This window comes from Falco naumanni, chromosome 4, assembly GCF_017639655.2.
Source record: "Falco naumanni isolate bFalNau1 chromosome 4, bFalNau1.pat, whole genome shotgun sequence".
Lineage (NCBI taxonomy): Eukaryota > Metazoa > Chordata > Aves > Falconiformes > Falconidae > Falco > Falco naumanni.
The window spans coordinates 1,913,744-1,938,285 of record NC_054057.1 but is presented as its reverse complement, the minus strand read 5'-3'; the positions used below and the strand labels follow the sequence as shown (position 1 = coordinate 1,938,285).

Here is a 24,542-nt window from a genome sequence, read left to right as displayed (position 1 = left end):
CCTGCAGTATGCTCAAATAGCTTGGTCCAGCAGTCTCCTCTTAATAAGGCTGTTGACAGTACTGTTGCCTAAGGATTTTTTTAAGCTAATAGCAGGACTGCTTTCAGAACAAAACAGTAAATCCAAGGTGTTAAGGAGGATGCTTTCCTAGGCAAAAGTAATGCCTGAGTAAAGAGAAAGAAAAAGTGGAAGAAAAAGGTGGAAGTGACCCAGTCACGAGAGAAAGCACATAACACTTGCAGTAGTTTCTCCTCCAAGTGTAACTGAGCAGTGTCTGATAAGCAAGGGGGCATTGACTTGTTTAAATGAGATATTCATGGTGTATGTAAGAATGTGTGGTATTAACACACACGGCTTTGCTTTTTAAAAACAGTTTATATTACAGGTGTTTAAAAAATGTTTATTTTCTTAACTCACTTAAAACCAGAAATCAAAAAATTAATTTACTGAGTCTAGCTATTATGAGCTGGTAGAAATAAGTATTGTATTCAGAGTCTCAATGGCTTCATAAAATGTTGTATCCTTGCAGATAAGACAGAGGTGTGTACATGCAGCTGCCACTGAATGATGTAAGTGTGGATTTTAACAGCATGACTAGGAGAACAAGATGTAACACCTCTTGCAACAATTAGCTCTTGCTTATGAGCACCATTAAGATCAAAGAATGAAGTCTGGGCATCAAATGTTACTCTTTTATTCAGCTACATGATGCTGCTTGCATACATACGTTGTCATTTAATTGTGCATTTGTTGTAGGATGTCATTTTTAAACCTCAGACTAACATATAGCAACCAGGTTCATGGCTCAGGATTATAGAAAATTCTTAGAACACAGTTGAAAAGGGCCTTCAGTCCAATACAAGGATGAAAACCCAGTCAAACTACAGTCTTACGTCTGTGTCACTGATGTCATGCCAAGTTATTTTGCAGCAGTTATCCTGAGAACTATTTCTCCTGGACATGTGTTAACCAATTTTCACTGTCTTGGGTGAGAAATGCAGGATGTATTTTCCAGGCTTGGGCTGGACATTACAATCACAGCAGTTTAAAGATACCTCACTCACTCAGAAAAAAAGGCATTATTTCCAGTGAGAGAAACACAACAATAAACTTCATTTTTCTGTGTGTAAAACACCTACTCAAAAGCTAGGGTTGCTTTATTTAATGCCCGGTAACTGTGGAGTTCTGCTCCACAACTAGAAAACACGTAACAGAAACTGGGTGCCCATAGTAAAATATGACAAAAGCGTGAATAAACTAGTTGAAAAATCTGAACTTGAACTCTGTAACTTTTCAAGAACTGGATCGTTTAAATCCCTACAATACTGAGAATTTTAAGCTATATATCAGATACATAGGTATATGACCAACAAAATTTGCACTTGCAGATGTGTAAATATACCTAATTAGAAAGAAAAATCTATTTTGAAAATCCTTAAGAGTACTTTCCTTGCTTTGATGCAGATTATTCACAAGAACACCTATCAGACTCTTCATTGTTTCAGTTTTTCATAGACAACGCTGAAACAATCTCCATAAAATTTGAAATTAATTCTGTAGACTGCCACAGAAAATAACACGGACACATTTATACTTGTTGCAAAGGGAACTTGTATCACTATTGTGAACTCCAGCTGTCTCCTCCTGTACCTCTCCTGCTCCTTACAAAGGTAACTGCTACTGTTATGGGAATACTTTGAATAACCTTTAAAGCAGTGCCTGTTGTGCATTTCTGTTCACGAATACAGCCCTTAAATAACGTTCTGGAAATCTCACCACCGTGCTCTTGACTCAGGTTAGTGTTAAAAGGGATAGACCCAGCTCTGAGGGTCCTGTAACAGGGTTACAGTGACTGTGTTGGTTTATTATATGCTACATGGGTGCACAACCCCAGTGCAAAGCTAAAAATGAGCCATTTCAAGGAAGATGGTGACCCACTGCCCCTATTAATCACCCTTTTACATAACTGATCCTACCATCCTTTAATTCAATAGTACAAGATGGGACTCTGAAGAAATGAAGATTGCATTGTAGAGAGCTCAGGAGTCACTAACACCAATAAGTTGAAACTAGCAAACATACCTTCACCAGACAATTTGTGTGACCTGGAACAGACCCATTTACATAAATAATATCATGTTTTGTGTTGATCCTCCACACCTAGAAGACAGAAAAAAACCCCAGACACTGAGCTCATATTAAAGACTATTCCCAGCTTTACAAACAACAGTCCAGCAAAGTACAAACTGCTTAATTGGAGGTGGTACTCTGGGCAAGAAGAATGTTCTGCACAGGCATAAACTTGCCACAAAATTCAGTGACGTGCTACTCCGAGCGCAGAGCTTTCTAACGCGGAGACTACTAAACAGTTCTAAAGGGCTTGTGATCAGGCTGTTTGGTAAGGCAGCTCTTTGTTCAGTGTAACACCAACCAAAGCTCCAAAGACTTTCCCTCTAACAGCAACAGCTGTTGAAAAACCTAACACCTGACAAATTAAACAAAATATGCTCATGAAAACCTTACTGTGCCCATTTGTTTGTTTCTTAATTCTATGAGGTGCTCAACTGAACACACATTTTTTTGTTTCAAGAAATTAATTTTAGTTGGCAGACAGCAGCAGCACCACTTTTTTTTTTTTTTTTGGCAAACTAGAAGCTAATACACTTTTTGTGCAAACTGCGGAGGTTGCCTTTAGAGACACAGAGTAGTTGCTGTAATAGCAGAGGAACTGCTGCAGCTGTGTGCACATCAGAACCTGGACAGAAACTATAATCCCCTTTTTGCACATGGAAGTGAAGGACCATGATAAGGTTAGAACTTCAAACAACTCAGACTTGGGTTGGGTTTGAAACAAGTGGAATAGGTATGAAAACATCACAGAATGGTCAGGGTTGGAAGGGACCTCTGAAGATCATCCAGTCCAAGCCCCTGCCAAAGCAGGTTCACCTAGAGCAGGTTGCACAGAGTCATGTCCAGGCGGGTTCTGAATGTCTCCACAGAAGGAGACTCCACAACCTCTCTGGGTAGCCTGTTCCAGTGCTCTGTGGTCCTCAAGGTAAAAAATTTTTTCCTCATATTCAGATGGAACTTTCTGGCTTTCAGTTTGTGCCCATTGCCCCTTGCCCTATCTCTGGGCACTAACATTAACTGAAGGTCACCAGAAGCCTGACTGTTTCCCATTCCAAAGGCAGAAGTCAAGGGATACAGTGAAAAACACATCAGATGTGGAAGTATCCCCTGGAAACCCAGTTCCCAGGGTACACAGATGCAAAGGGAGTTCAGATAACTTATTTGTAACCCACAAGAAGACAGGAGTACACATTTGCTGCTCTTGTCTTTCCAGTTGCTTACTTCAAGATGCTCTGGATTCTAACAGAAAAGACAGACAGTACACCAACACAACGGCTAAATCTATTGCTTGGCAATGCAACCCCCTCATACACATTCCAGTATACTCCAAACTCACCTTTAATCCAAAAGATGTCCTATAGATATTGCCCATTTTACCAGGCATTTTCTTTCCACGATAAACTTTAGCAGCTTTCTAGACAAAACCAGGGACAATAAAATTAATGTAACTGCAAGAGGTAAACTTACAAACTCAAGAGAAGTACCAAAGAAAATATGCTGGTATTTCCAATGTTGAAAATATCTAATATTGATTAGTATTTTAAATACCTCCTGCTAGAGATTAGGTATTACTCTACATGTTACCTGAAATACCTGCCCTCAATCATAAAATTGCTATACATACTGTCATATCAACAAACGGATTCTAGCTTTGCTAATACTTAATGTGTATAGATTCAGAGCAAAATCTGCACTCATCCCATGTTTTCACGTCGTAAAAGTCAAGAAAAGTTTTTTTCCTAAAAGCTCTGTCAACACAAGACTCATCCACCTCACAAGACTGTAGCAAATGGAAACTTACTTAAATTGTGGATGCTACCATAGCACTCCAGAGCAGTCCTGCCCAGGAAGGCTCCCAAAACGAAGATAATACTGTAGCTTCTTCCCTCTCCTTAATCCATGACATTTATACTGATATAAACCAGATTTTTTAAGGCATGTATTTTTGAGAACAGAATTTTTAATTACATTCCTTGCTATTGCTTAGTTTTGGTATTCCATTTTTGTTTGGCTGGGTATAACATGGAGAACAAAGGTGGAAAAGAAAAGGCAGGAGTAAGAGCAATAATTTTCGGTTCTAGAGTATAATCAAGGCATTTGTGTCAGCTTCCTGCACCAATCTGTCATGCATTAATAATGTTTTGGTTTGGTGTTTTTTCAGGTTTTTTAATCATACGAAAGTCAGAATTTCAGGAAATCATCTGTAATTAAGTTCTAGTGACAGGATTCTGTAATAGACAATGCAGGATTACAAAAAATATCTGAGGTGGTCAACACTGGACTGGAAAATAAAAGTCAAGACATTTTTTTTCCCCTATTGCATCCTTTCACCTTGTCTCCTTTTCATGATACCCATTTCCAATACTATTTCCCATTCTATATACTTTGTGAAATTACATCCAGCATCACTTCTTATGAAATTCTAATTTGAAGAGGGGTTATTTTGTAATGAATACAATCTGCTAACAAAAAAAAAAAAAATAAAAAAGTGTTGTACATTTAAACGTTTATATTTTTCAGTCTTCAGAGAAAATAGTGCCAGGTGTAAAATTCATTTTCCAGCTGAAATGAAGGACTGTAAATCAGTACTGTATGTTTTTACATTCTCAATTACTCTAACTTCATTGCCTGGGGCCTTTTTGCTTTTTATAATCCTTTTTTAATTTTTCTTTTGATTTCTCTAAGAAAATTACAGACAATTCAGGTTCAGTATCGTGAATCAGTTGGTCTTAATTGTGTACAACGAAGCTAGTTTGCAAAAATCCCTCTTAGTTCAGCCTAAATATTGTGCAGTCTTTATAGGGACAAGTTTTAAATTAATCTGTTCCAAACAGCTTTTAAACTAATATTATTTACATTTTGAAACTTAAAAATATGACTCTGTAATCTGCTTAAAAATTCTTAGAAGGCAACAAACTATTATGTGAATCAAAAGAGTTCATTAAGCACCTATGCATCCAGACAAAGTGATAAAAGCAAATAAGGTTCCAAAGAATAGTACAATATTTGCAGTATAAAATAACAGCTAAATCCTTTCCAATCTATAAAAGCTGTGATAAAAGATGCACAGAACTCTTTGAAGCATGAAGACTAGTTCTCTCAGCTATATCACAAAATACCACAATTTGCTCAGTTAGAATATGTTTGCTCACTTATAATCAAGGCATAAGAGAACAGCTATCTGCGTTGTTTATTATACAGGTTTCTGAACCTCCTTGAAACAGCTGGGATTCACTGCTACCACCGAGTATATACTAACAGCTAACTATTGTGAAATTGTTCACTTTTAGTAAGCAGTTCTCAAAATACTGAAGAATGTTTAAACAGGAAATAGGAACCCTCACATTGGTAGATATTGCTCCAGGACGTCTGTGAGTCTTTGTCTGGCCATGGCTTGCAGGCTGACCTTTAAATCCCCACCTCTTCATGACACCTTGAAATCCTTTACCAATTCTGAGAAGAAAAATAATTAAGAAACAAATCGGGGTTAGTCAGACTTAAGGCTTCTAGCAATAACCAATAACTTAAATCAGGCTCATGATCTTTTTACCTTTAGCAAAGCTCAGCAGACAGAAGACTACACATATTTTAAAAAAATCTGTATTTTATACCATAAACATATTCTAGTGCAATACTTAAAGGCTGCTTTACAGAGTAAGAAGCACTAGAAGATAGTGAAATAGGCAAAAACACTAACATAAAATGCTCCTTGTTACGAAGGTCCTCAATACATGGTACTGTAATGAAGCTTTTGGTGAGGGGACACCGGAATAAACAAAAAAACCAACCCAAAACCCACAAATAAAAAGCAACTACGTAATAACACATACCAAAACTTAAGGACAGGACATAAGCATCAAGAGAGGGAAAAGACGGCTGCTTAGACTAGTATAAAAATAAATGAAGAAACATTTATTTTCCAAACTAATCTCTTAAAACAGTTTGCTATGTAGTGAAAACACAACTCTTTTGATCGGTACTCATCTGACAAATAAGGTCTAAACCACAATAACAAATAAAACATATTTTCAGGGTCCATGCCTTAATCTTTGAGGCACATGATAATGTTACTGGCTTTGGAGTTCTCTGTTTACTGCAGGGACAGACTTGACAGGAAAAACTCCCTCACCACTGCACAGAAGAAAAGCCGATTAAAGCTTGTGTTTAAACCAGCATTGTCTCTTTCCAAAAGAAAAAGTCTGACCACAGGGTTTATGGCTGCCTGATTATTTAATTAATTTAACAAGATGATCCTTTTCCTCCAGTTTACAGAAATCCTTTCTCTGCTAATGTACTTTGCAATGTCACGGTCCTATTACTTCAAGCATTAGAACCTTCCAGTCAAACACAGGAAAATAAAACTGGGTATGAGTATGCGCACAGCTGTATATATGGACTAAATTTTGCTGACTCCCCTGATAAGAAAAGCATTACCATTAAAAACTACAGAACAATATACAAATGTGGAAAACAAAACCTGGATTCTTTCCTCTTCTATATTCTCCACTGATTGCTGGCCTACAGCAAGTCAAACTACAGTCAAAACCAGCCACAAACAGCAAGACTCACTAAAGCCACAGAACTGTAAGGAAACAAGACTAGAGCAACCAGGGTGTACGTCTACCTGCTCAGAACCCAGTGGTCAACTTCAGTTAAATCTGGTACAGAAGACAGATATGTAATTGTTTGAAATCAAAAGTCCTGAGGAAATGCTAAAATGTGATTCAATTGGTGACATGTTCCTTTGGCTTGCCAGTTAGCCAGTCATGCAAGTGGTTGCCACCAGCAAGAGTCCTTCCAGGCCAGCTGACAGTGGTGAAACCTGGGGATATGGAGAGGGTCAGGGCTATGGGACAGAGCTGATGGCATCTGCAGGAGGAAGGACCTGGGCTACCTGGGATCAGGAACACAGGACAGAAATCTAAAGGATGCAATGTTTTGTTACACCAGTTTCTCATGAATCAGCTTATTTTAAAAGCCTGCAGTAACAAACAGAGATAATTGTGAAAAACAGTTTGAAAAATACACTTTAAGAAAGGCTCAAAATTTGTCTTTTTCTATGTCTGCAGATTGCTAGGGAATTAATAACTTTAAAATACACAGCAGAAACTAAGCTACACAAAAACTCTTATCTGCTCTGCCAAAATGCTGTTTTTTCCTTTGGAACTATCTATTACTGGCCATGTTTCCAAGTAGACTGCTGCTGGCATCTCTAGCTGGAAGATGGAATTAGCAAACTCTCCAAACCCAACTGCAAGTGGGCTGCACAACAACAGTCGTGCAGATAGCTAGAGCAAGCAGATTGGGGAATTGATTGATTCTTTAGCTGAAGAAATGAACTTGCATTCAGAGAAAACCATACAACCATCAAAAGCTATCATTTCAAAAGGAAACAGTACTATCAACTTTCATCAAGAAGCATAAATCGCCGATGTAATGAAACCACTTCAATACTTCATCCAGATTGTTTGTTTTTAGACATGAACGGTAAACTGTACTTTTTAATAAAATATAAAAATATAAGAAAGAGTTAATTGTAAGAGATACTTTTTGAAAAAATGTTTACTTCATCAAATGCTATCAGGTATTTTCAGCAAGAAGCAATTATGTCACATGATATAATTGCTAGTGTTTAATGTCTTATGTAACAGACTATGCTCATCTTCTACTCGGTCTCTCCAATTACACATTTTCTGTGAAGAAAGACTTGTACTTTACAATATTGAAGTCTTAGGAAATTCACAGCAAGTGTGGCCCGACTGAAAAAAGAACACTCTGGTAAACCTGAACATTCTTACACATCTGTTGATCTGGAATATGAAAACAAATCTCCAACATCTGAAATACTCTGGCTCAAGTCAAGGAAAGATATCTCAATGATGAAATTAGAGTATTTCATAAGGTAATAATGCTTTACTATCTACCAAGGTTCTTTTGTCATATTCGTTCAATGATAATGTTTTAGAATAGTTTCATTTTTTAATTGTGAAAAAATGACTGAAGATCTCTGAATTACCTACACACACACTTTATTTTTTGATTTTTTGAACATTTTCTATTCAACATGACACCGCCATCATCATGATGGAAAATAAAAACAAGTTGTTATTAATTAAATAAAAAGCTATAGTTTTATTTAATTTTGGAGTTTTTGATTTTTTTAATAAACAGTTTATAATGTCCTTTAAACACATGTCAAGATGAAAAACAGTTACTGAGGTAGTGTATATTTCTTCCTAGACTCATGCTCTATGTGAAATAAAGCTGGAACCAGAATAAAAACTAAAGGGTTATGTAAATAAAATGTAAAATTTAAAATAAATTAAGGAACTACTAAGATCTTTAAACCAAATTTAGAAAGCAGGACTGTTCAACTATGTTCTTAGCAGCCCAGCCACTATAGCTCAATCGTTCTAGAAGAATACTGTTTTTCCAACCTAAGTCCACCTTGATGTGACTGTGATCTCTGTGCTCAGGCAAGTGGTGAATTTCTGTACTACATGCAAAAAACCAAATATAATGACTACATTTTCCATGACTCAAAATTTACCTGTATTTTTAATGCAACAATTTTTATATTCTTCCAATTGTATGAAAAGCAAAGTCCTTTTGAAATCAATACTCACATAAGCAAGGAAGAGAACTTAAGATGCATACTGTTAAAGAAATATTATAGAAAATCCAAGAAGGATTGATATAGTTTGCAGTTTTTTAAACTATTTTATTTTTTCCAAAAAATTAACAAATATATGTAAGGATATTTTCTTGTTGACTTCTGAACAGATGCCAAATGTCAGCTAATAGTATCACTTATTAATTTCAAATTGTTTAATTGATTTCTTTGATCTTAAAATTCACTAGGTGTGAATGCATTTAGCAAGTTATCACCGATAAAATACAAAAAACCTAATAATTGAAACTAAACCTAAAACAGTATTTTGCAAAAATGAATGAAAGACAAAAAATCCCCCCAAAGAACATGGGATCTTCTATTACTTAAAAAGTCTTGTGAGCTCATTTCCAACAAATATTTCATAACATTAGTGTGAGCTAGCCAAATCAAAAGTTTAAAACATATTGTTATTAAATATGTGATACATACTGTTTCATGTATACTATATATACATAATTCTATTTAATTAGTCAACATATGTATAAAAGATACCAACCAAGCATGTACCTCTCCTGAAGTTATTTTCTTATGATGATCTGCATCACCATTTCATTTAAGAATGCGTCAAAGGAATCCCTTATTTACCCCCAAAAAGTCCTAACTACTGACATCCCACCACATCTAGCTCATTACAATCTGTGAAATATTTAAAAAGAAACACAATACAATTCTAATTTAGAACAAACTCAAACATGCATCAGAAATGGTATAACTCCAAATCTCTCAATAGGCATAAGTACTGACAACTTCAGATATTTTTGAACAACATGCATGGTTTGTCAAAGTGGGATCTTAATCCAGAACCATCTAATAATTAAACAGAATTAATATCTACATTCCATTGTGAAAGAATCAAGTTGTGTGCAGTATCTGAGATATGATAACCAAGAATGTACACTGAAGTAGAACATCTGTCATCCTACTTAACACTGTTGTAATTTCTTGCTAATACATCTTTTACCTGTCATCTTGGCTTGACTTAAAGACTATATATTTTTGTTCTGACAACAGTAACATTAAACACCATAACTGAACAAAACCCCATGCACAAGACCTATCTTTATTAGGTATGATACGCCTAATGCCACTGTTATTCCATAAATGAATTTAGTCACTAAACTTTGCTTTGCGGAAGCATGATTACCTGAGTCCCAGAAAGGAATCACAGGCAGCAATGATGATAGGCAAAACTAAGATACACAAATGTTAAATGAAAGGAAAATAATACTTCTTTAGAATTAAAAATATAGCTTAATTACAGTTGTTCTAGTCTCACCTGCAGGAAAGCAGCTGTTCAGGTTAACCACCTAATTTTGTGCAAAACCTCATTTTCCAGGTTTGATACAAGTAAAATGCCAGTACCTAATGAGCCAGCTTTCATTTAGAAAGTTACTGGAATAAAGCACTCTAATTAAACAACAATTTAGTTTGCTGCTAACTCTTCAAACTTAGATAATTTAAAAGACAATTAGTTAGATGCCGCAGAGGAAAAGGATTCCCAACTACTTAGTCAAATAATTCAGACAATCGTAGAGCATACTTTCGGGCTCAGATTACACTGTTAACCTAGCAAAGCTTAAAAAAACCCCATAAACACACCAGAATCACCCCTTAATTCTGGCACATTTCAAATAAAACTACTGTTGGCTTTTTCTTTGGAGTGACAAAACTTCTGGTGTTCCAAAGGTTTCCTGAAATGTTGATGAAACAGGTCATGAAGTGGCAGAAAAAGGAGGGTATTTTTACACCTCCACGTCCATACAGCATTGGGCTACCACTGTAAGGCACAGTCCCACCTCTCCCCATCCTCATGTTTTGGTCATCTTTGTACTAGTGCAGAAGATCAACAAGCTGGGACATGCAACTGATACAGCTGAAAACTAACCTAGTGAAGAATACAGATTTTTCACACTGATCTTTTCCTTCATGCAACTCAGGATGCCAGTACCAGTGACAGAAGGTCAATGGGAGCTCTGTAGGAGCAAGCACCGCCTCCCCTTTGGGCAGCAGCCTCTACTATGCTGGCTTAAAGAAGTGACAGAAGTGCAGCCCGTGAGAAGTGTTTGTGGACTGTGATATGTATTTTAGCCCAAAGCATATCAGGGTAAAACCAGACCATCAGCCCACAGGAATTCTGAAGTTTATTGCTGTCCCTAAAAAAGGCACTAAGCCTTTACATGTTTTTGAAAGATGCCTCTGAAGCACCAAGGAAAAGTCTTGTCATTAAAGACTGCTATAAAACTTTGGGATTGAGCTTTTAAATTGCTGAAAATAAGTATTAAGAAAAAAATTCAGCACTAAAGAAGAAGATTGACAGTATGCAGATGCACTGCCTACTGTCAGTGCTTTAAAAGCTACCCATACTGTGCTGAACAAATTACGAGACTTCAAATAAAAACAAACTGCACACATCTTTAACTGAACCTTCTTGTTTTTGTGAAAGTGTTTCTCTTCAGAGGTACAGATGGATCAAAACATTTCAAAAGACAAAAACATTTGCAAGGGAAGTTTAAAAGCAGTCATAAAAAAAACACACTACACTTTGGTAACCAAATCAAGATGCTTAACCACGACTTCCAAAATGTAGTGCAAGTATGTTACTTAGTATGCTACGATAACTAAGAAAAGCTTGCTCAATTTTAAGGAACATATTTTTGATTTACATCTTGGCAGAAGGAAGCATACAGAAGGATATCTTGCTCATCGGAATCATTAGGAGTTGGTAAAAAAATAAAATATCCTTTATATTCCACTATACTATCTCCTCATTGAGGTGAACCTTTTTAAAGGAATAATTAGAATTAATCGTGCTATTAACAATAACACTGCTATTTTCATCTATATGATTTCAAACATTGCACACTTCAGTGTTTCCTCCAGTAAAACAAAACTACTGACCATTACAAAAAAGTAAAGAACATGTTCATGTAAAAGTATATCTAAAAACTTCATTAGCGGCGATAGCAAGTTTCCAGGAATTACTGCCTTTTACGTCCATAATGATTTGATTCAGGTAGATGGAAGTTGTGGGAGGAAGGAGAGGAACTCACACTGTGCTCCCTATTGTAACCCAGCATTATATCCTGAAGTACCTTTTCAAAATGCCCCTACAGCTCAGGATTTTTCAAGTGCCTACACCACTTTTGAAAATGGGTCTTTAGAGAGTAATGTACAAAGGCTTTATTTCAGCCTGTGAACCCTCCCCAGGTTCCCTCTTTGTTCAGTAGGGAGAAGCCGGCTTCTCTTGTGGGGGGTTCAGAACACGAGTCCAACATTAAGTATGTTCTCATCTTTCCCCCACAGCATAGCCCAAATGCTACAGCTCAATGCTATAATAACTTCCAAGACAACTTTTTTTGCCCTTCACTGAAGCATTTCTTGGATATTTTTGTGACATTGTGAAACCTGTACTTACAAGTACTGTAACTAAGAATGACAGAAACAGTATTCTGAAAAATAATGAAAAATCAAACCCTGCCCAAGTACCTGACTTAAAGCAACACTGGATGAAATTGCATGGAATAAAGTAAAAGACTCAAAGGAAAACTAGTAACTTAATTCTTGCCCAAGAGTTAAGGGAATGTGGTAAGTGCAACATTCCAGAAACATGGAAATTAAGATGAAAGAAGCATTAAAAGTAGAAATCAGCATGCAAGCAAGTCATAGAAAAAGGTTAAACTCCCCCCAGATACAGAAAGAATGGAATGATTAGAGAATCATATTGACAGAAATCCCATGATCAAAAAAATATAAATTTATCTTTCTCTTTGGCTGAAGAATTTTTTCTTCACCTGGATAATAATATTGCATATAATATGCTATCAAAATCAGCAGTACAAACAAAAGGCTAATTTCTGATATGGGATCATACAAATATCTGGAGAAAAGAGATTAGAAATACTGAATTAAGATAGGATGGGTTCATGAACATGACCAAGAACCCAGTCTATTTTTAGCTTGCTCGTATTTTCAAATACATATAGCAAGATACAAATCAATACCCTGTGGCTGCTTACCAGTATCTTTTACATTACCAAAAAACGCCTTTCCTAGTTCTTGAAATGCTTCTAGGAAAGCAAAGCTTTTCTGCATTAACAAAGTGCACTTAATCTACACGGAACGAGTGTATTCCTAATGACACTATGCTTTGCTTTGCAAACAAGCTATTGCCTCTTATAGGCTGTTCCCTGAATGCAATTGAGAAGCAGAATGAATAATATACGAGCTCTGAGTATTACGTAATGAAGTTTGACAGAGAAAAATATTCATTCCAGTCAACTCCTTTACCTCCTTTCTCAACAGGGTGCCCTTACATGTGTATTAGAACTGACAGCTTGGCTCTACTGATATGGTTGGTTTCCCCATATATACAAAGCCCTGTGAATAATATTAGACATCTTTAAGTATTAAACATATGTGAGACAATTACAATGGATGACATTTCAACAAGACCAATTGGATATTACCTTCATTACACAAAAAATAAAACATCAAATGGAAAACATTATCTTTGTATCACAACACAACAAAAATACACTTCATTGAAATACAGAGCTAGGAATTCTCAGTTCTCTTGGGCAGGAGAAATCATGGACGTAATAGAAGAGGTAAGACTTAATCTTTGCTGCATGATGCCAGTTTTTCTTTTGACACCCTCTACCACTTGAGCTCTAATTTGGCATTCACAGTGGTCTGAGAGGAAATCATTCCTCCCACGTTAAAGTAAAAGATCATTAGCCATTGCTGGCAAGGAGATGAGCTGGAATACGAGAGAAAACCAAAACGGAATCTGACAGCTCTGTTGTCCTGCTGAATGTATTCACAATCTTTTTGCTTTTCTTTTGGTCCACATGTTAAATCTCTCTCTGCCAAATCAAAATTAAGCAGTTTTTCTGGGAACTGATGCCTTTATGCAATTATTCCCCACTTTCACATATAACAGATGCAGCATTATAGACCTCTTCACCCCTGCTAAGCTAAAGGACCTCTTCTCAAGTTGTCTGTCAAGCCCTTCCATGCTAATCATACAATCGTTTAGGTTGGAAGACCTTTAAGATCATTGAGTGCAACTGTTAACCTAGCACTGCCAAGTCCAGCACTAGACCATGTGCCTAACTGCCACATCTACATATCTTAAATACCTCGTGTATGTGTGACAGACAACACATCAGCACCATAGCTCTAACAGTACTATTTGTTTACCTTCGATATTCAAAGTCAAAAGTAAGCCTCAGCAAAGAAAGATAATTTTATATTTTTGACCCAATGGCTGAATGGACTTCTATTTCCTGCCACTACCCTTGCTTTTGTAAACCATGAGTTCAAGTCAAAGTAGAGGGGGAAAAAAGTTCAACCAGTCTATTTGGAAGATGAACCATACACATTACATCATTAGGAACCTACGTTTTTGCAGTAACATCCACGAACTGCCCTGGGCGGAAGTGAGCAGCATACAAAGGAGTACCTTCAAAAGAAAAGAGATCACGTTCAGCCAAGTGCTGAAAACCTCAAACCACTATCCAGTCATTACCATCCAGCATAGATTACAGTCACAGGGAAGGAAACAAAACTTTATATTCACATATTATTTGTTCTTCCTTATAAACACCAACTAAACCAGATGCTTTGTAGTTACTACCTAAGCACATTTCTCAGTTCCTACCCCAGTTTCAGATGAGTAGGACCAGGAGGGGTCAGGACTTTACTCAGATATGCTGCACTTCAGACACCAAAAGAGACAAAACCCAAAATGCTTAATTAGTGAAGACTCACAATAAACAAACCTGGCAAGAAAACAAAACATGTTCCACTTATAACTACTAGCACTTCACAAGGTGGAGGGTTTTTTTTAAAAAAAACAAACCCCTAAACGCTTCCTATTAAAAAATGGGGTTAGGAATCAAGAAAAAGATTTTTGCAATGCTTCCTCTTTGTTAAGACACAGTATTTCCAAACTAAAAAGACTGTGGCAGAAGTACAGATTCATTCACTGGGGAACTGCCCATTACAGTAGCCTTTAGCAGAAGCAGTGCTACTGTAGGTCAGTGACATCACTCACCTGACTGCAATTACACTCATTCCAAGTGCTTGTAGTAGCAACATTTTAAATCTAATTAAAATTTATTTTGTTGTCAGCATTTTTTTCATCTGAGTGCAATATTCTTTTATTAGCAGCTTTAAAAAAACACCCAACAAAACACCTGAATTGATAAATTAGTTCATTATAAATTAACTTTAATCTGGAGATGCATGCAGCAGCATGTTTAACAGTTTCCAGCCTGTTTTAAGACAATTTTAAAAAAAATTTTAATTGCTTCATATCCACACCTATTTTCATTGTGTTTTCAAATTTCTATGAACACAAACCGAAGTGATGTAAACCTCTCCTAAGTGTCAAGCATAAAAATACTCATATTATTTAATATTATATTTATACGATCCATACACACCTAGGATAAGATGCCTGTCAACTGACAAAAAATCATGTACATGAAAAGTGTTATGTACAAAATACACACAATTAAAATCAGTTTATTGAGAACTTCCAATTCTGCTTTATCTCAAACTTTTGCTTCCATTTATCAGTCCAGACTTCCTCTTCATGTCAGATTTTATTTTAATCAGTCACTGCACTGTCTTAAAAGGTCTTGCAAAAACCTTCTTTAAAGGTAAATAAAGATATGTATTAGAATTTCCTACGCTACATAATTCTTGGGAAAATACCTACAACTGTCAAAAAGCACAAAATGAAAGCAACCTAAATACACCAGCTAGTAAAACCTTAAAAACATAAAACTTTTCATTAAATCTCCAAACTTCTAATACTAATTTTTAGTGAGAACATTATAATGTTGTATATAAATATATACATATAATATACTATAAATATAAAGTTGTCAGAAAAAACACTATATATGATAGCCTTCAGTCCTACTTCTGAATGCAGCAAGAAGAAACAAACTTCAAAACTGCTATTTTAGGCTCCTGAGAAACATTGCCACAAAATTCTGTGCCCTTCTCATAAGGATAATCAGATAACTTCTTGTAAATGCATTCCTATTTATTCCCAACAAGTGAGTCAAGGTTACAGACAATTACTTTTTTAACTCAATGTTCATATTAGCTAGTTTGGATCAGACATTCTCTAATCAATGGAAACACAGCATCCAGGAAAAAGGAAAAATCCTACTTCTCATCACCTAGAAAGTAAAGCCTAATTTCTAGTTTTCCCTAAGAAAAATGTTTGTAGTAAATGACAATGAATTAAGAATTCAGCAATTTCCATAACAAAAACTAAATACACGTGTCAACTCGGTTTAGGTCTACAAGCAGCAGATGTTAAATGATTACGCATGTAATATGCAGTAGCTCAAAAAGATTACCTGGTTTAATTATGGCATCATCTGTTACGTTAAATGTTGTAACTTTCTGCTTCCGTGGTACTCCAGCTTCTTTAAAAATTTCCATTGCAGCCTCTGATACCTGTAACAAAGAGCAGCCATAAAAAAGAAGTGATCTTAAAATACCCAAGGATTAACCTAGCACAGAAAGGGATTGCAAACTGTCAACACCACTCAGAGAAACAGATATATCATACTACACTTTCATCCTGAGACTAGCATTTTAACTCTATAGAAAATCAATTTAAAACTCCTGTGTCTGCATTTTATTTTCTGTCAACTATTTACCCTACAGCTACATCACATAAACAAGAGACATACGGAAATTTCTAAGATCAGAAAAGAGAAAACAATCATTTAGAATGTACATCAACTATATTACTGCCTTTTCATGGCTTTTAAGGAGTTTTGTAGTAATTTAAAAGCATTTTCTCTTTTTCAAAGCTTCTAACGACTTAGTTCCACACCACCATAAATATAATTTATTCAACTAACAAAACCACAGAAATAAAGCCTAGTCTTGCAAAAACTTCTCGAAATGCTTAACCTCCCACAGAAACCAAGCTAGAGTCTCCGAACAAAAAAAGAAAAAATGAAGAATAATTTTATGATTCATGTATTTTTAAGATATACCAAGTACACTCAGTGTCAAAAAAATGCTGACCTACTAATGAAAGGCTCTTCTTCTGCAGTCTGACAAAACCAGAAGTACTTAAAATTGCTCTCAGCTCACAAGACAACTCATAGAACAGCTGGCCACTGAGATGATACCAAGCAATGGAAACTGATGCAGGAAAATTGTGGCCACAGGAAAAAAGCAATGCAGCTGATTGTTTTTCAAATGAGTTCTAGAAAGCAATTTAACCACCTGTGAATACTGTCACACTTGGATAGTCACATATCTGAGGTTCACTTCACAAAAGTTCTGCGCAATTCACTCTCTCTCTCTCAAAAATAGTTTTGTGTATTTAAAGAGAGAATAATGTGAATGGCTTTAAAATCATAACTTATTTTGAAAATCTGCATGTTGACCTTCCTTTTGTTCTTATAGATCTGGTTTAAAAGTGTTAGGAGAACAAAGGAAGTTTTGTGAAGAATGAGGGAGCAAGATGATGAGGATCTCTGACATAGATACAAAATCTTAACTTTAAGAATCTGTCCTTATTTGAGGACAAAGTGTGCACACAAAGTCTTTGAGAGTTAAAAGGATTTTTGGAGTGGTTTGTTAATTTGAGTTCATAGTACAAACCCAAATTAAAAAACAAAATTAATCAACTAAATAAAAAAACTCCCCTACGACCACAAAAATTTAAAGCATCAATGGAGGACAACTGTATTAAACTGTAGTAACATATGTAAGAATCAAAAATAAAGAAATCCACTTCTTATTAAATGCCTGCATATCGATCCTTTATTTCCACTGTTATGTAAAACTGCCGCCTTAAGACGACAGCAAGGGGAGCTCTGTGCTCAGCACAACTGCTTGCAAAGAGCTACTACAGCTGAAGAAAAGCATAGTAAAGTCAAAGGGTAAAAACTGCTTCCATCTCAAGAGTCCCACCATAGCCTTGCACTCTTCTGATTCCAACAAGTTTTCTTCAGACAGTTAGGTCAGAGAGATGTACTTCTACAAACAAAATACTGCAGTCTTTACAAAGCCTTCCTAAAAAGCAATACTAAATAGACGAACATTGAGTGAATTCTCAGATGTTCTTATTTCTGAAAAGACCAACAACATCTGCCAGTATTATAGAAACATGATCAATATGCCCTCACTTCAGGGAAGCATGTAAAATATTTCTGACAAAAAACTGTTGTTACACTTACAGAACTGTACTTTCTAGAATAATTTTGCATTAAAAAAATCATGAAAAATCTGTTCACTTGTAACAGACATATTCAAGTTTAAAAGGAAAAAACATATCTTGCTAAATATGCAATATTATGCATAAATATGTGATCATTTTCCAAGCAATATGAAATACATGAAACTCTTTCTTAGTAAAATTACTGATGGAATCATTACATTGAATTAATTAAAAATCGGTAGCTGTGAGGCATCTGAGGAAGAGAGATGTTCCTACAAGGAATTAACAGAAGATAAACTGCTTATGCTAATACAATACAGTATCATTCAGCTTTCTTTTAATTCTCACTTTCAGACACTTCAGAGAGAAAAGAAACACATTAAAAGACTGATAAACATAGGAGAGCAATGATTCAAATCTGCAGCTAAGCCACAGAAAGACATCACCCAACCTTAACAAGCAAAATTGTTCAGAATCGGCATGCCAAATTCTTTCTTAGAAATTACCTAGTTTGTACAGTCATGATAACAACAACGGCAGCATCAATAACAGTAATATTACGGAGCTCAGTCTCAGGCCATGTCCTCACCACAGATTGGTCTAAGGGTATTTAATTAATTTCTTTACTAAAATAAGTCTAAATCCAATCAAATTAATAGGAGCTAACTTGTGAAAAGTCCAAGAGAGTCATTAACATAACTCAAACTACTAAAAACTCCTTGAGCTGACTTTTTAGGTAGTTTGGCTTTGAAAAAATCTTCTTCGTTCTCAAGAGCTGTTCAAATAGAAATTTTTTATATACCTCCTTGCTTCCTGCACATTTTTACTCTGACAATGTATTGAATCACAGGTAACATCATCTTTATGAAAAGATTGACTGTAAGGAGTCTAACGTGTGTAATAAAACTTGAAAATTATTATTTACATGATTCTTGCATGTCTTAAGCCAAGGTAACAGAAAACTAAAAACACAGCTGTCATTTCTCCAGGAAAAATGTCACACCTAGAAAATGTAAACGGACTGAAGTGACAGGATAGACACGAGAAAGTATGCGCAATGATGGTGAAACATGGCACAAACCCACTGAATAAAAGAAAGATAACTTAAAATATAAGCCTGTTCAAAATCAGAACGTACTATAAAAGCCAAGAGATTTATCAAACGAAAAAAGCTCCTCCTTCTCTCACCTCCACTGAAGCAAAAACAAGTACACAGATTAATTTTGAGGCTCTGGGAAAACCTTTTGTTTGAAAAAGGGATATATATGTCCTCAAAAAGCCACAATCACCAACTGAGACAATCTGCTTTGTAATCACAAGTCCTATTTATATTTACTAGTCTAAATCAAACAAACAAGTGTCAGGATACTGCAAGAAGTGAAAAGTGGTATTTTATAGAAATAATGGATCATGGAAACTGCAGTCCTTTGAGGGAAAGCTTTGTTCCTGCCTTGATCTATAATTCAATTTTCCTCAGGAACGACAGCTCTGCTAGACAAGCTTAGCCACTGAAGATTTCTGGGAATTCCACATCAGGCAACTGAGTTGTTTAGACAAGTGAGTTGTTTTGATACCACTGTCGATGAGCTAGAATCACAAAGCTGTCTTCCTGAAAATTAAGTCTTAAACTTATTAATCAGTAAAATTATATGCAAATTAGACAATCTCAACAGATCTGTGGAAAAATTACAACTAAAGCTAATAAAACAGGAAGAGTAAGGTAGAGAACAAAGTCTTCTGAAAAACTGATGAAGCTGGGTAAGTTTACAAAAGGCCATTAAAGCGTGTCTCTTGCAGTCCTTGTCTCAAATTGCATTTCCTAGAGAATCAAGAGGCAAAACCTTCAAAAAGTTCTTGCTATTCTCTTAACCAAGAATCAACACTAGCATTAAGGAAATAAGCAAAGGTGACTATGATAAAAGATCAGTTCCACAGCATGCATGTCTGCCAATTTATCTCTTGGAGAAGGCTACCTATGCTACTTTTGTACTGTAATCACAACAGAAAGTTACTCTAACAAAAACACTCAAAGTGGTTCACTTACAGAAAAAGGAGATGCGTTTTTGCCTCCAACAAGTAGCTTAGCTGATTTTCCCCCTGACTCTTCTTTTGAAATGTATCTTAAAACATGGCAATCTTGCACCTTAAGAAAAGAAAAACAGTGTTTGAGTATATGCAGATTTGTATGGTCCAGGACCTTAAGTAAGAGATTATCAAAACAAGTGAAACAAAGTCAGTTTCTGTTTTCATTTGTATTTACATAACAGGAGATACAGCCTACAAGAAGGGGAGTGTGTTACATTTTTACCGTAAGACATCCTTCTTCCAATCAATTAAAGGCTTATCTATTATTAGTAATTATAATAAACATACTAATCATATAAATATACTAATTATAGTATCTACTAATACTAATATTAAAATATTAGTAGAATGCAAACTATATTTCTATAAATGCTCTAGAAATCAAGTAACATCCTACAGTCATCTTTTGCCTGCAAGATCTGTACAATTCCTACTATGTGCAGCGGTACAGCATACAGTAAGAGCCCACAGTTTAGGCTTCTGCTCCTTTACTCTGTAAACCTGACACCCTTCACAGCACTGGTTCATCATATGGAAGCAAGAGGTCACTGAACAGCTTCATCACTGCAGTTGCTGCCAGAGAATATGAAGCAGCAGCTTCAGAGCTACAAAGGCTCAGAAATCAAGGTGAAACTTGTGCCTGCAGGTAGCAAAATAAAAGCAGCGAAGTGGAGCAGTTAAACCCAGCTTTATGCTGCCTCCCATCTCCCCTCACTTACGTAATACTATGCACAGTTCTGCAGCACTTGAATAGCAGAAGGCAGACCACTCCTAGAAAGTTCAGGATATAAACAGAATAAGCATGGTGTACTATGCAGGGTTGAAAGAAATGGTTATTTTCTTCAGAGTTTTCCTACTCTGTACGAGGGATAAGTTTCACTTTTGCCTGAAACTTCTGGTTAACAATCTGAATACAGTCCAGGAGATGAAATTATTTATGATTTATTTCACCTTAAGTAGTGTGACAGCATGTTTTTTTCCTGACTTGGTCCATATTGGCATCATTCCCAGTTTTACTGCAACAACACCAACTCTGACAGAACCTGTAGATCAAAACAGAACATGGATGCAATTCCATACTTAATATTTGAAAGAGCCCATCTCATAACCTGCAAAGTCCCATTAATTCTGATCTTTCCTAAGGCGAGTTGAAGAAGGTGAGAAAACATTGCTGACTCCCTTTGTGAGTAGGCTGGGAATAACCTGTTCGTTGCTTTTAATTCCACTAGCCATAAAGTTCTATCTGTTTCAGTTGTGTTTGACAGAACATGCAAATTAGCTCCCCATTTAAATAACCAATGCTTCAGACTCCTTTTTTCTTTTAGAAAACACAACACCCATGTAGTATACTAGAGCCAAAGAAACTATTGAAAAGTTTACTGTAGGGCATTCCTCCCAGCCCAAACCTTTGCATATTTTTTTGTCATTGTAACTATACAGCAAAGGCAAACTGTCAAGTCTGGCTTCTGACAGTCCGTGATGTGAAAACCAAAACACTTAAGGTGAAGAATAAATGCTTTAAAGCTTGCAAAAAATGCCTTTTGTTCAAGTTTCCACTGTCATACCCGAGGATCTTCTCATGGATTTTCAGGCTGTCATGTTGTTGTTTGCTGTCAAGGGATGTGACCCTTCTGAAGGCTCAAAAACTTTACATTGTGTTCTAGTCCATAAGACTTTGGAATCATTGAACAGAAGGGATGTGTTAAATATTACACTTTTTCTTCAGAGTCCAGTGATATTTACAAGAACATTTTCAAGTTCACATACTTCACATCCTAGGGAGTCTTCTTAAATAAATTTTTAGTTTATTATCTTGTCATTGTGCAGCAGTGGGACTGGCCAAGTGCTGATTTGGACAAAAACCTAGGTTCTTACAAGGTTCTTAATACCTTGTAATCCTTTAAATGCTTTTCAGAGAACTGATGTATTACATGTACTTACTGACTAGGACATGTATTGAATGGCTGAGGTAAAAGCAAAAAGGAGAATACTTTATAAGACACAATCCTGTTGTTAGTGAGTGCAACAACAAAACAATAATTTCAGCATGAGTTTAGTATTTCAGAAGAGACACTTTCTCACCTGGTTTCCACTCATTCAGTGCCCATGGCTCATCTTTCAGAGGGCACAGCTTGCTGGCTGTCTGAGCTTTGTACTCCTCCGCAGTTACCTTCTTGAGGAACTGGACGTTCTCTTCAGAAAGATGCTCATGCCACCACGTTACACTGTTAACGTGCCTGACTACAAAGCCCAGCTGTCCCCTTTACAGTGGTGGGAAAAGTATTTTAAGTGTCTTATCAGTTCAAATAATGTCTCACAACACATAAGTTTGCAATGTAACACATACCACATACCACAGTGTAGTCACGAAGACAGAAACCATACTAGCATGCTATTCAACCAACACCAAACTGGCCACCCTTGACCAACACCACCTAATTATTCATCAGGCATTCGTCTGACTTCAAAGTATTCTAAAATCCACCAAAGGGGAGCAAGCAGCAACAAATCAACCAACGATAAAAAAACCTAGATCTGTGAACAAAGATATAGATAGCAGTGGGTTTTGTTTACTTGAACTTCAGCAAGGCTTTCAGCAGTCTCCTGTGGCATCCTTCTCTCCAAACCGGGAGGTTATGGCACAGATGGGTGGGCTATCAGATGGGCAAAAACCTGGTTGGATCATCAGGCTGAACGAGTCACGGTTTACACTCTACCAGAGGGCCAGTAACAACTGGAGTTCCTCAAGAGTCTGTTCAGGGACTTGTCCAGTTTAATACCTTTATCAGTGACCTCTAACAGAGGATCAGCGCACCCTTCTTAAGTTTGTGAACAAAACTGAACTGAGGGGAGCAGCTGATAATGAATGCTCAAGGGCGTCCCTCTGTCAGTCAGAGGGAAAAGCCAACAAGGAACCCAATGAAATTAGTAAAGGAGAAATGCAAAGTCCCACAGCTTGGATGGAATAACCACTTGCAATAGTACAGGCTGTGACTTCAGCAGAGCTGCTCCCCAGCCAGGCAAAGGACCTGGGAGTCCTGGGGGCAAAAAGGTAATAAAAGGAGCCAGCAAGCTCCTGGCAGCAATGAAAACTAACAATAGCCTGGGCTGTATCAACAGAAGCACGGTGAGAAGATCAAGGGAAGCAGCTACCACCCTTTCTTTGGTGCTCCAGGTAGACCATATCTGTAATACTAAATCCAGTTTTCCAGTTTTGGGTCCCCAACAGGGGCACTTATAGACAAGTCCAGCAGTGGTACACAAAAATACAGGGGCTGCGCACTTGCCTTACGAGGGGGATTGAGGTAACTGGGCTTGTTTAGTCTAGAGAGGAGGCTTGGGGGGATGGGGGGGCCTGACAGCAGCTTTCCAATACCTATGAGAAGTGATAAGACAGGGCCAGGCCATGCTTACTGAGATACATTGCGGAGGATGAGAGAATTGGTATAAACTGAAAAAGGAAGTTCTGATTTGACATATGGAAAAAACGTTAACATTCAGCCTGAGGCCAGTCAAACACTGGAACAGGGGCCCAGAGAGGCTGTGCAGCCTCCATCCTTGGAGCCCTAACAACTGCCCTGGCCTCAGAGCTGGCCACACTGCGAGCAGGAGGTTAGACTAGAAAGCTCCTCGGCTCCCCTCCAGCCCCAACAACTCTGATTTTATGTTTGCTGCTAAACAGCCCGCCATACTGACATAACTTTTAAGGGCTCGGAAAAGCTCAAGCCCCTCCATCCTCTTCAAGTACAATGAAACAGAGTATTTCACCATGGATTTAGCAGAGGCAGGTAGCTAGCTGTGACAGCGGGCCGAGGTGCCTGAAAGCACAGCAAGTCAGGTCGCTCACTAGGAAGCAAAGGTGCTCTGGATGCACACACGCGTGTCCCGCCGTCACTCCCACACGGGCTGGGGCTATTGCTAAGGCTCGAGTGCCCCGGCAGCAAACCGCGGCCCCACCACCTCTACCCGTGCAAACGCCCCGGGCGCTGCCGGCAGACTGCACCCCGAGGCCTCTCCCAGCGGCGGCGACCAGAGAGGCCGCGGCCGGGCAGGGGCCGCCGAGGCGTCCTCACGGTGTCCCTCACCTCGGGCTGCGGCGGCCCCGCCTCTGCCCCCGCTCTTCCCGGCCCTCGCCGCGCCCCTCCCCGCTGCAGCCCCTTTCCCTCCCAGACCTTCCGCTACCTGCCGCCAGAAGCCCCCGCCGCCGCCCAGAGCGGCCTCCCTGGCGCTGCGGCCCGCAGCCGGCCCACCAGCCGGCTCAGCAGCCCCCTGCCCGCCATGCCGCGGCCGTCAGCGCGCCCGCCGCCAGCTTCCGGCGCCGCCTGCTCCGGCGCTGAAAACCTCCCGTGCGGCCGCGCGAAGAAGGTTCCGGCCGCGCTCCCTGCGAGGGGGGCTGCGGTTAACTCCAAAGTAACTGTCCCGGGGGGGCACGCTGCCCTCCCCAGG

The 24,542-nt window shown here is 37.8% G+C and overlaps 1 protein-coding gene across 3 annotated transcripts in view; it reads right to left on the bottom strand.

The window, feature by feature from the left end:
- MRPL3 (mitochondrial ribosomal protein L3) overlaps positions 1 to 24,411 on the bottom strand; it is a 31,064-nt gene extending 6,653 nt beyond the window's left edge. For 2 of the 3 annotated variants that reach the window (XM_040591318.1, XM_040591320.1), the window contains exons 1-9: positions 24,279 to 24,411; positions 22,179 to 22,357; positions 21,048 to 21,139; positions 20,056 to 20,154; positions 16,186 to 16,285; positions 14,207 to 14,267; positions 5,475 to 5,583; positions 3,467 to 3,544; positions 2,083 to 2,160 (exon numbers count right to left, since the gene is read on the bottom strand). In XM_040591318.1, coding sequence (XP_040447252.1) covers positions 2,083 to 2,160; positions 3,467 to 3,544; positions 5,475 to 5,583; positions 14,207 to 14,267; positions 16,186 to 16,285; positions 20,056 to 20,154; positions 21,048 to 21,139; positions 22,179 to 22,357; positions 24,279 to 24,376 — 894 coding nt within the window. In that variant the 5' untranslated portion in view covers positions 24,377 to 24,411. Of the gene's footprint in view, positions 1 to 2,082; positions 2,161 to 3,466; positions 3,545 to 5,474; positions 5,584 to 14,206; positions 14,268 to 16,185; positions 16,286 to 20,055; positions 20,155 to 21,047; positions 21,140 to 22,178; positions 22,358 to 22,450; positions 24,185 to 24,278 lie in introns of those variants that run through there. The other variant, XM_040591319.1, reaches the window with a different exon arrangement.
- Between the last annotated feature and the right edge of the window lie 131 nt (positions 24,412 to 24,542).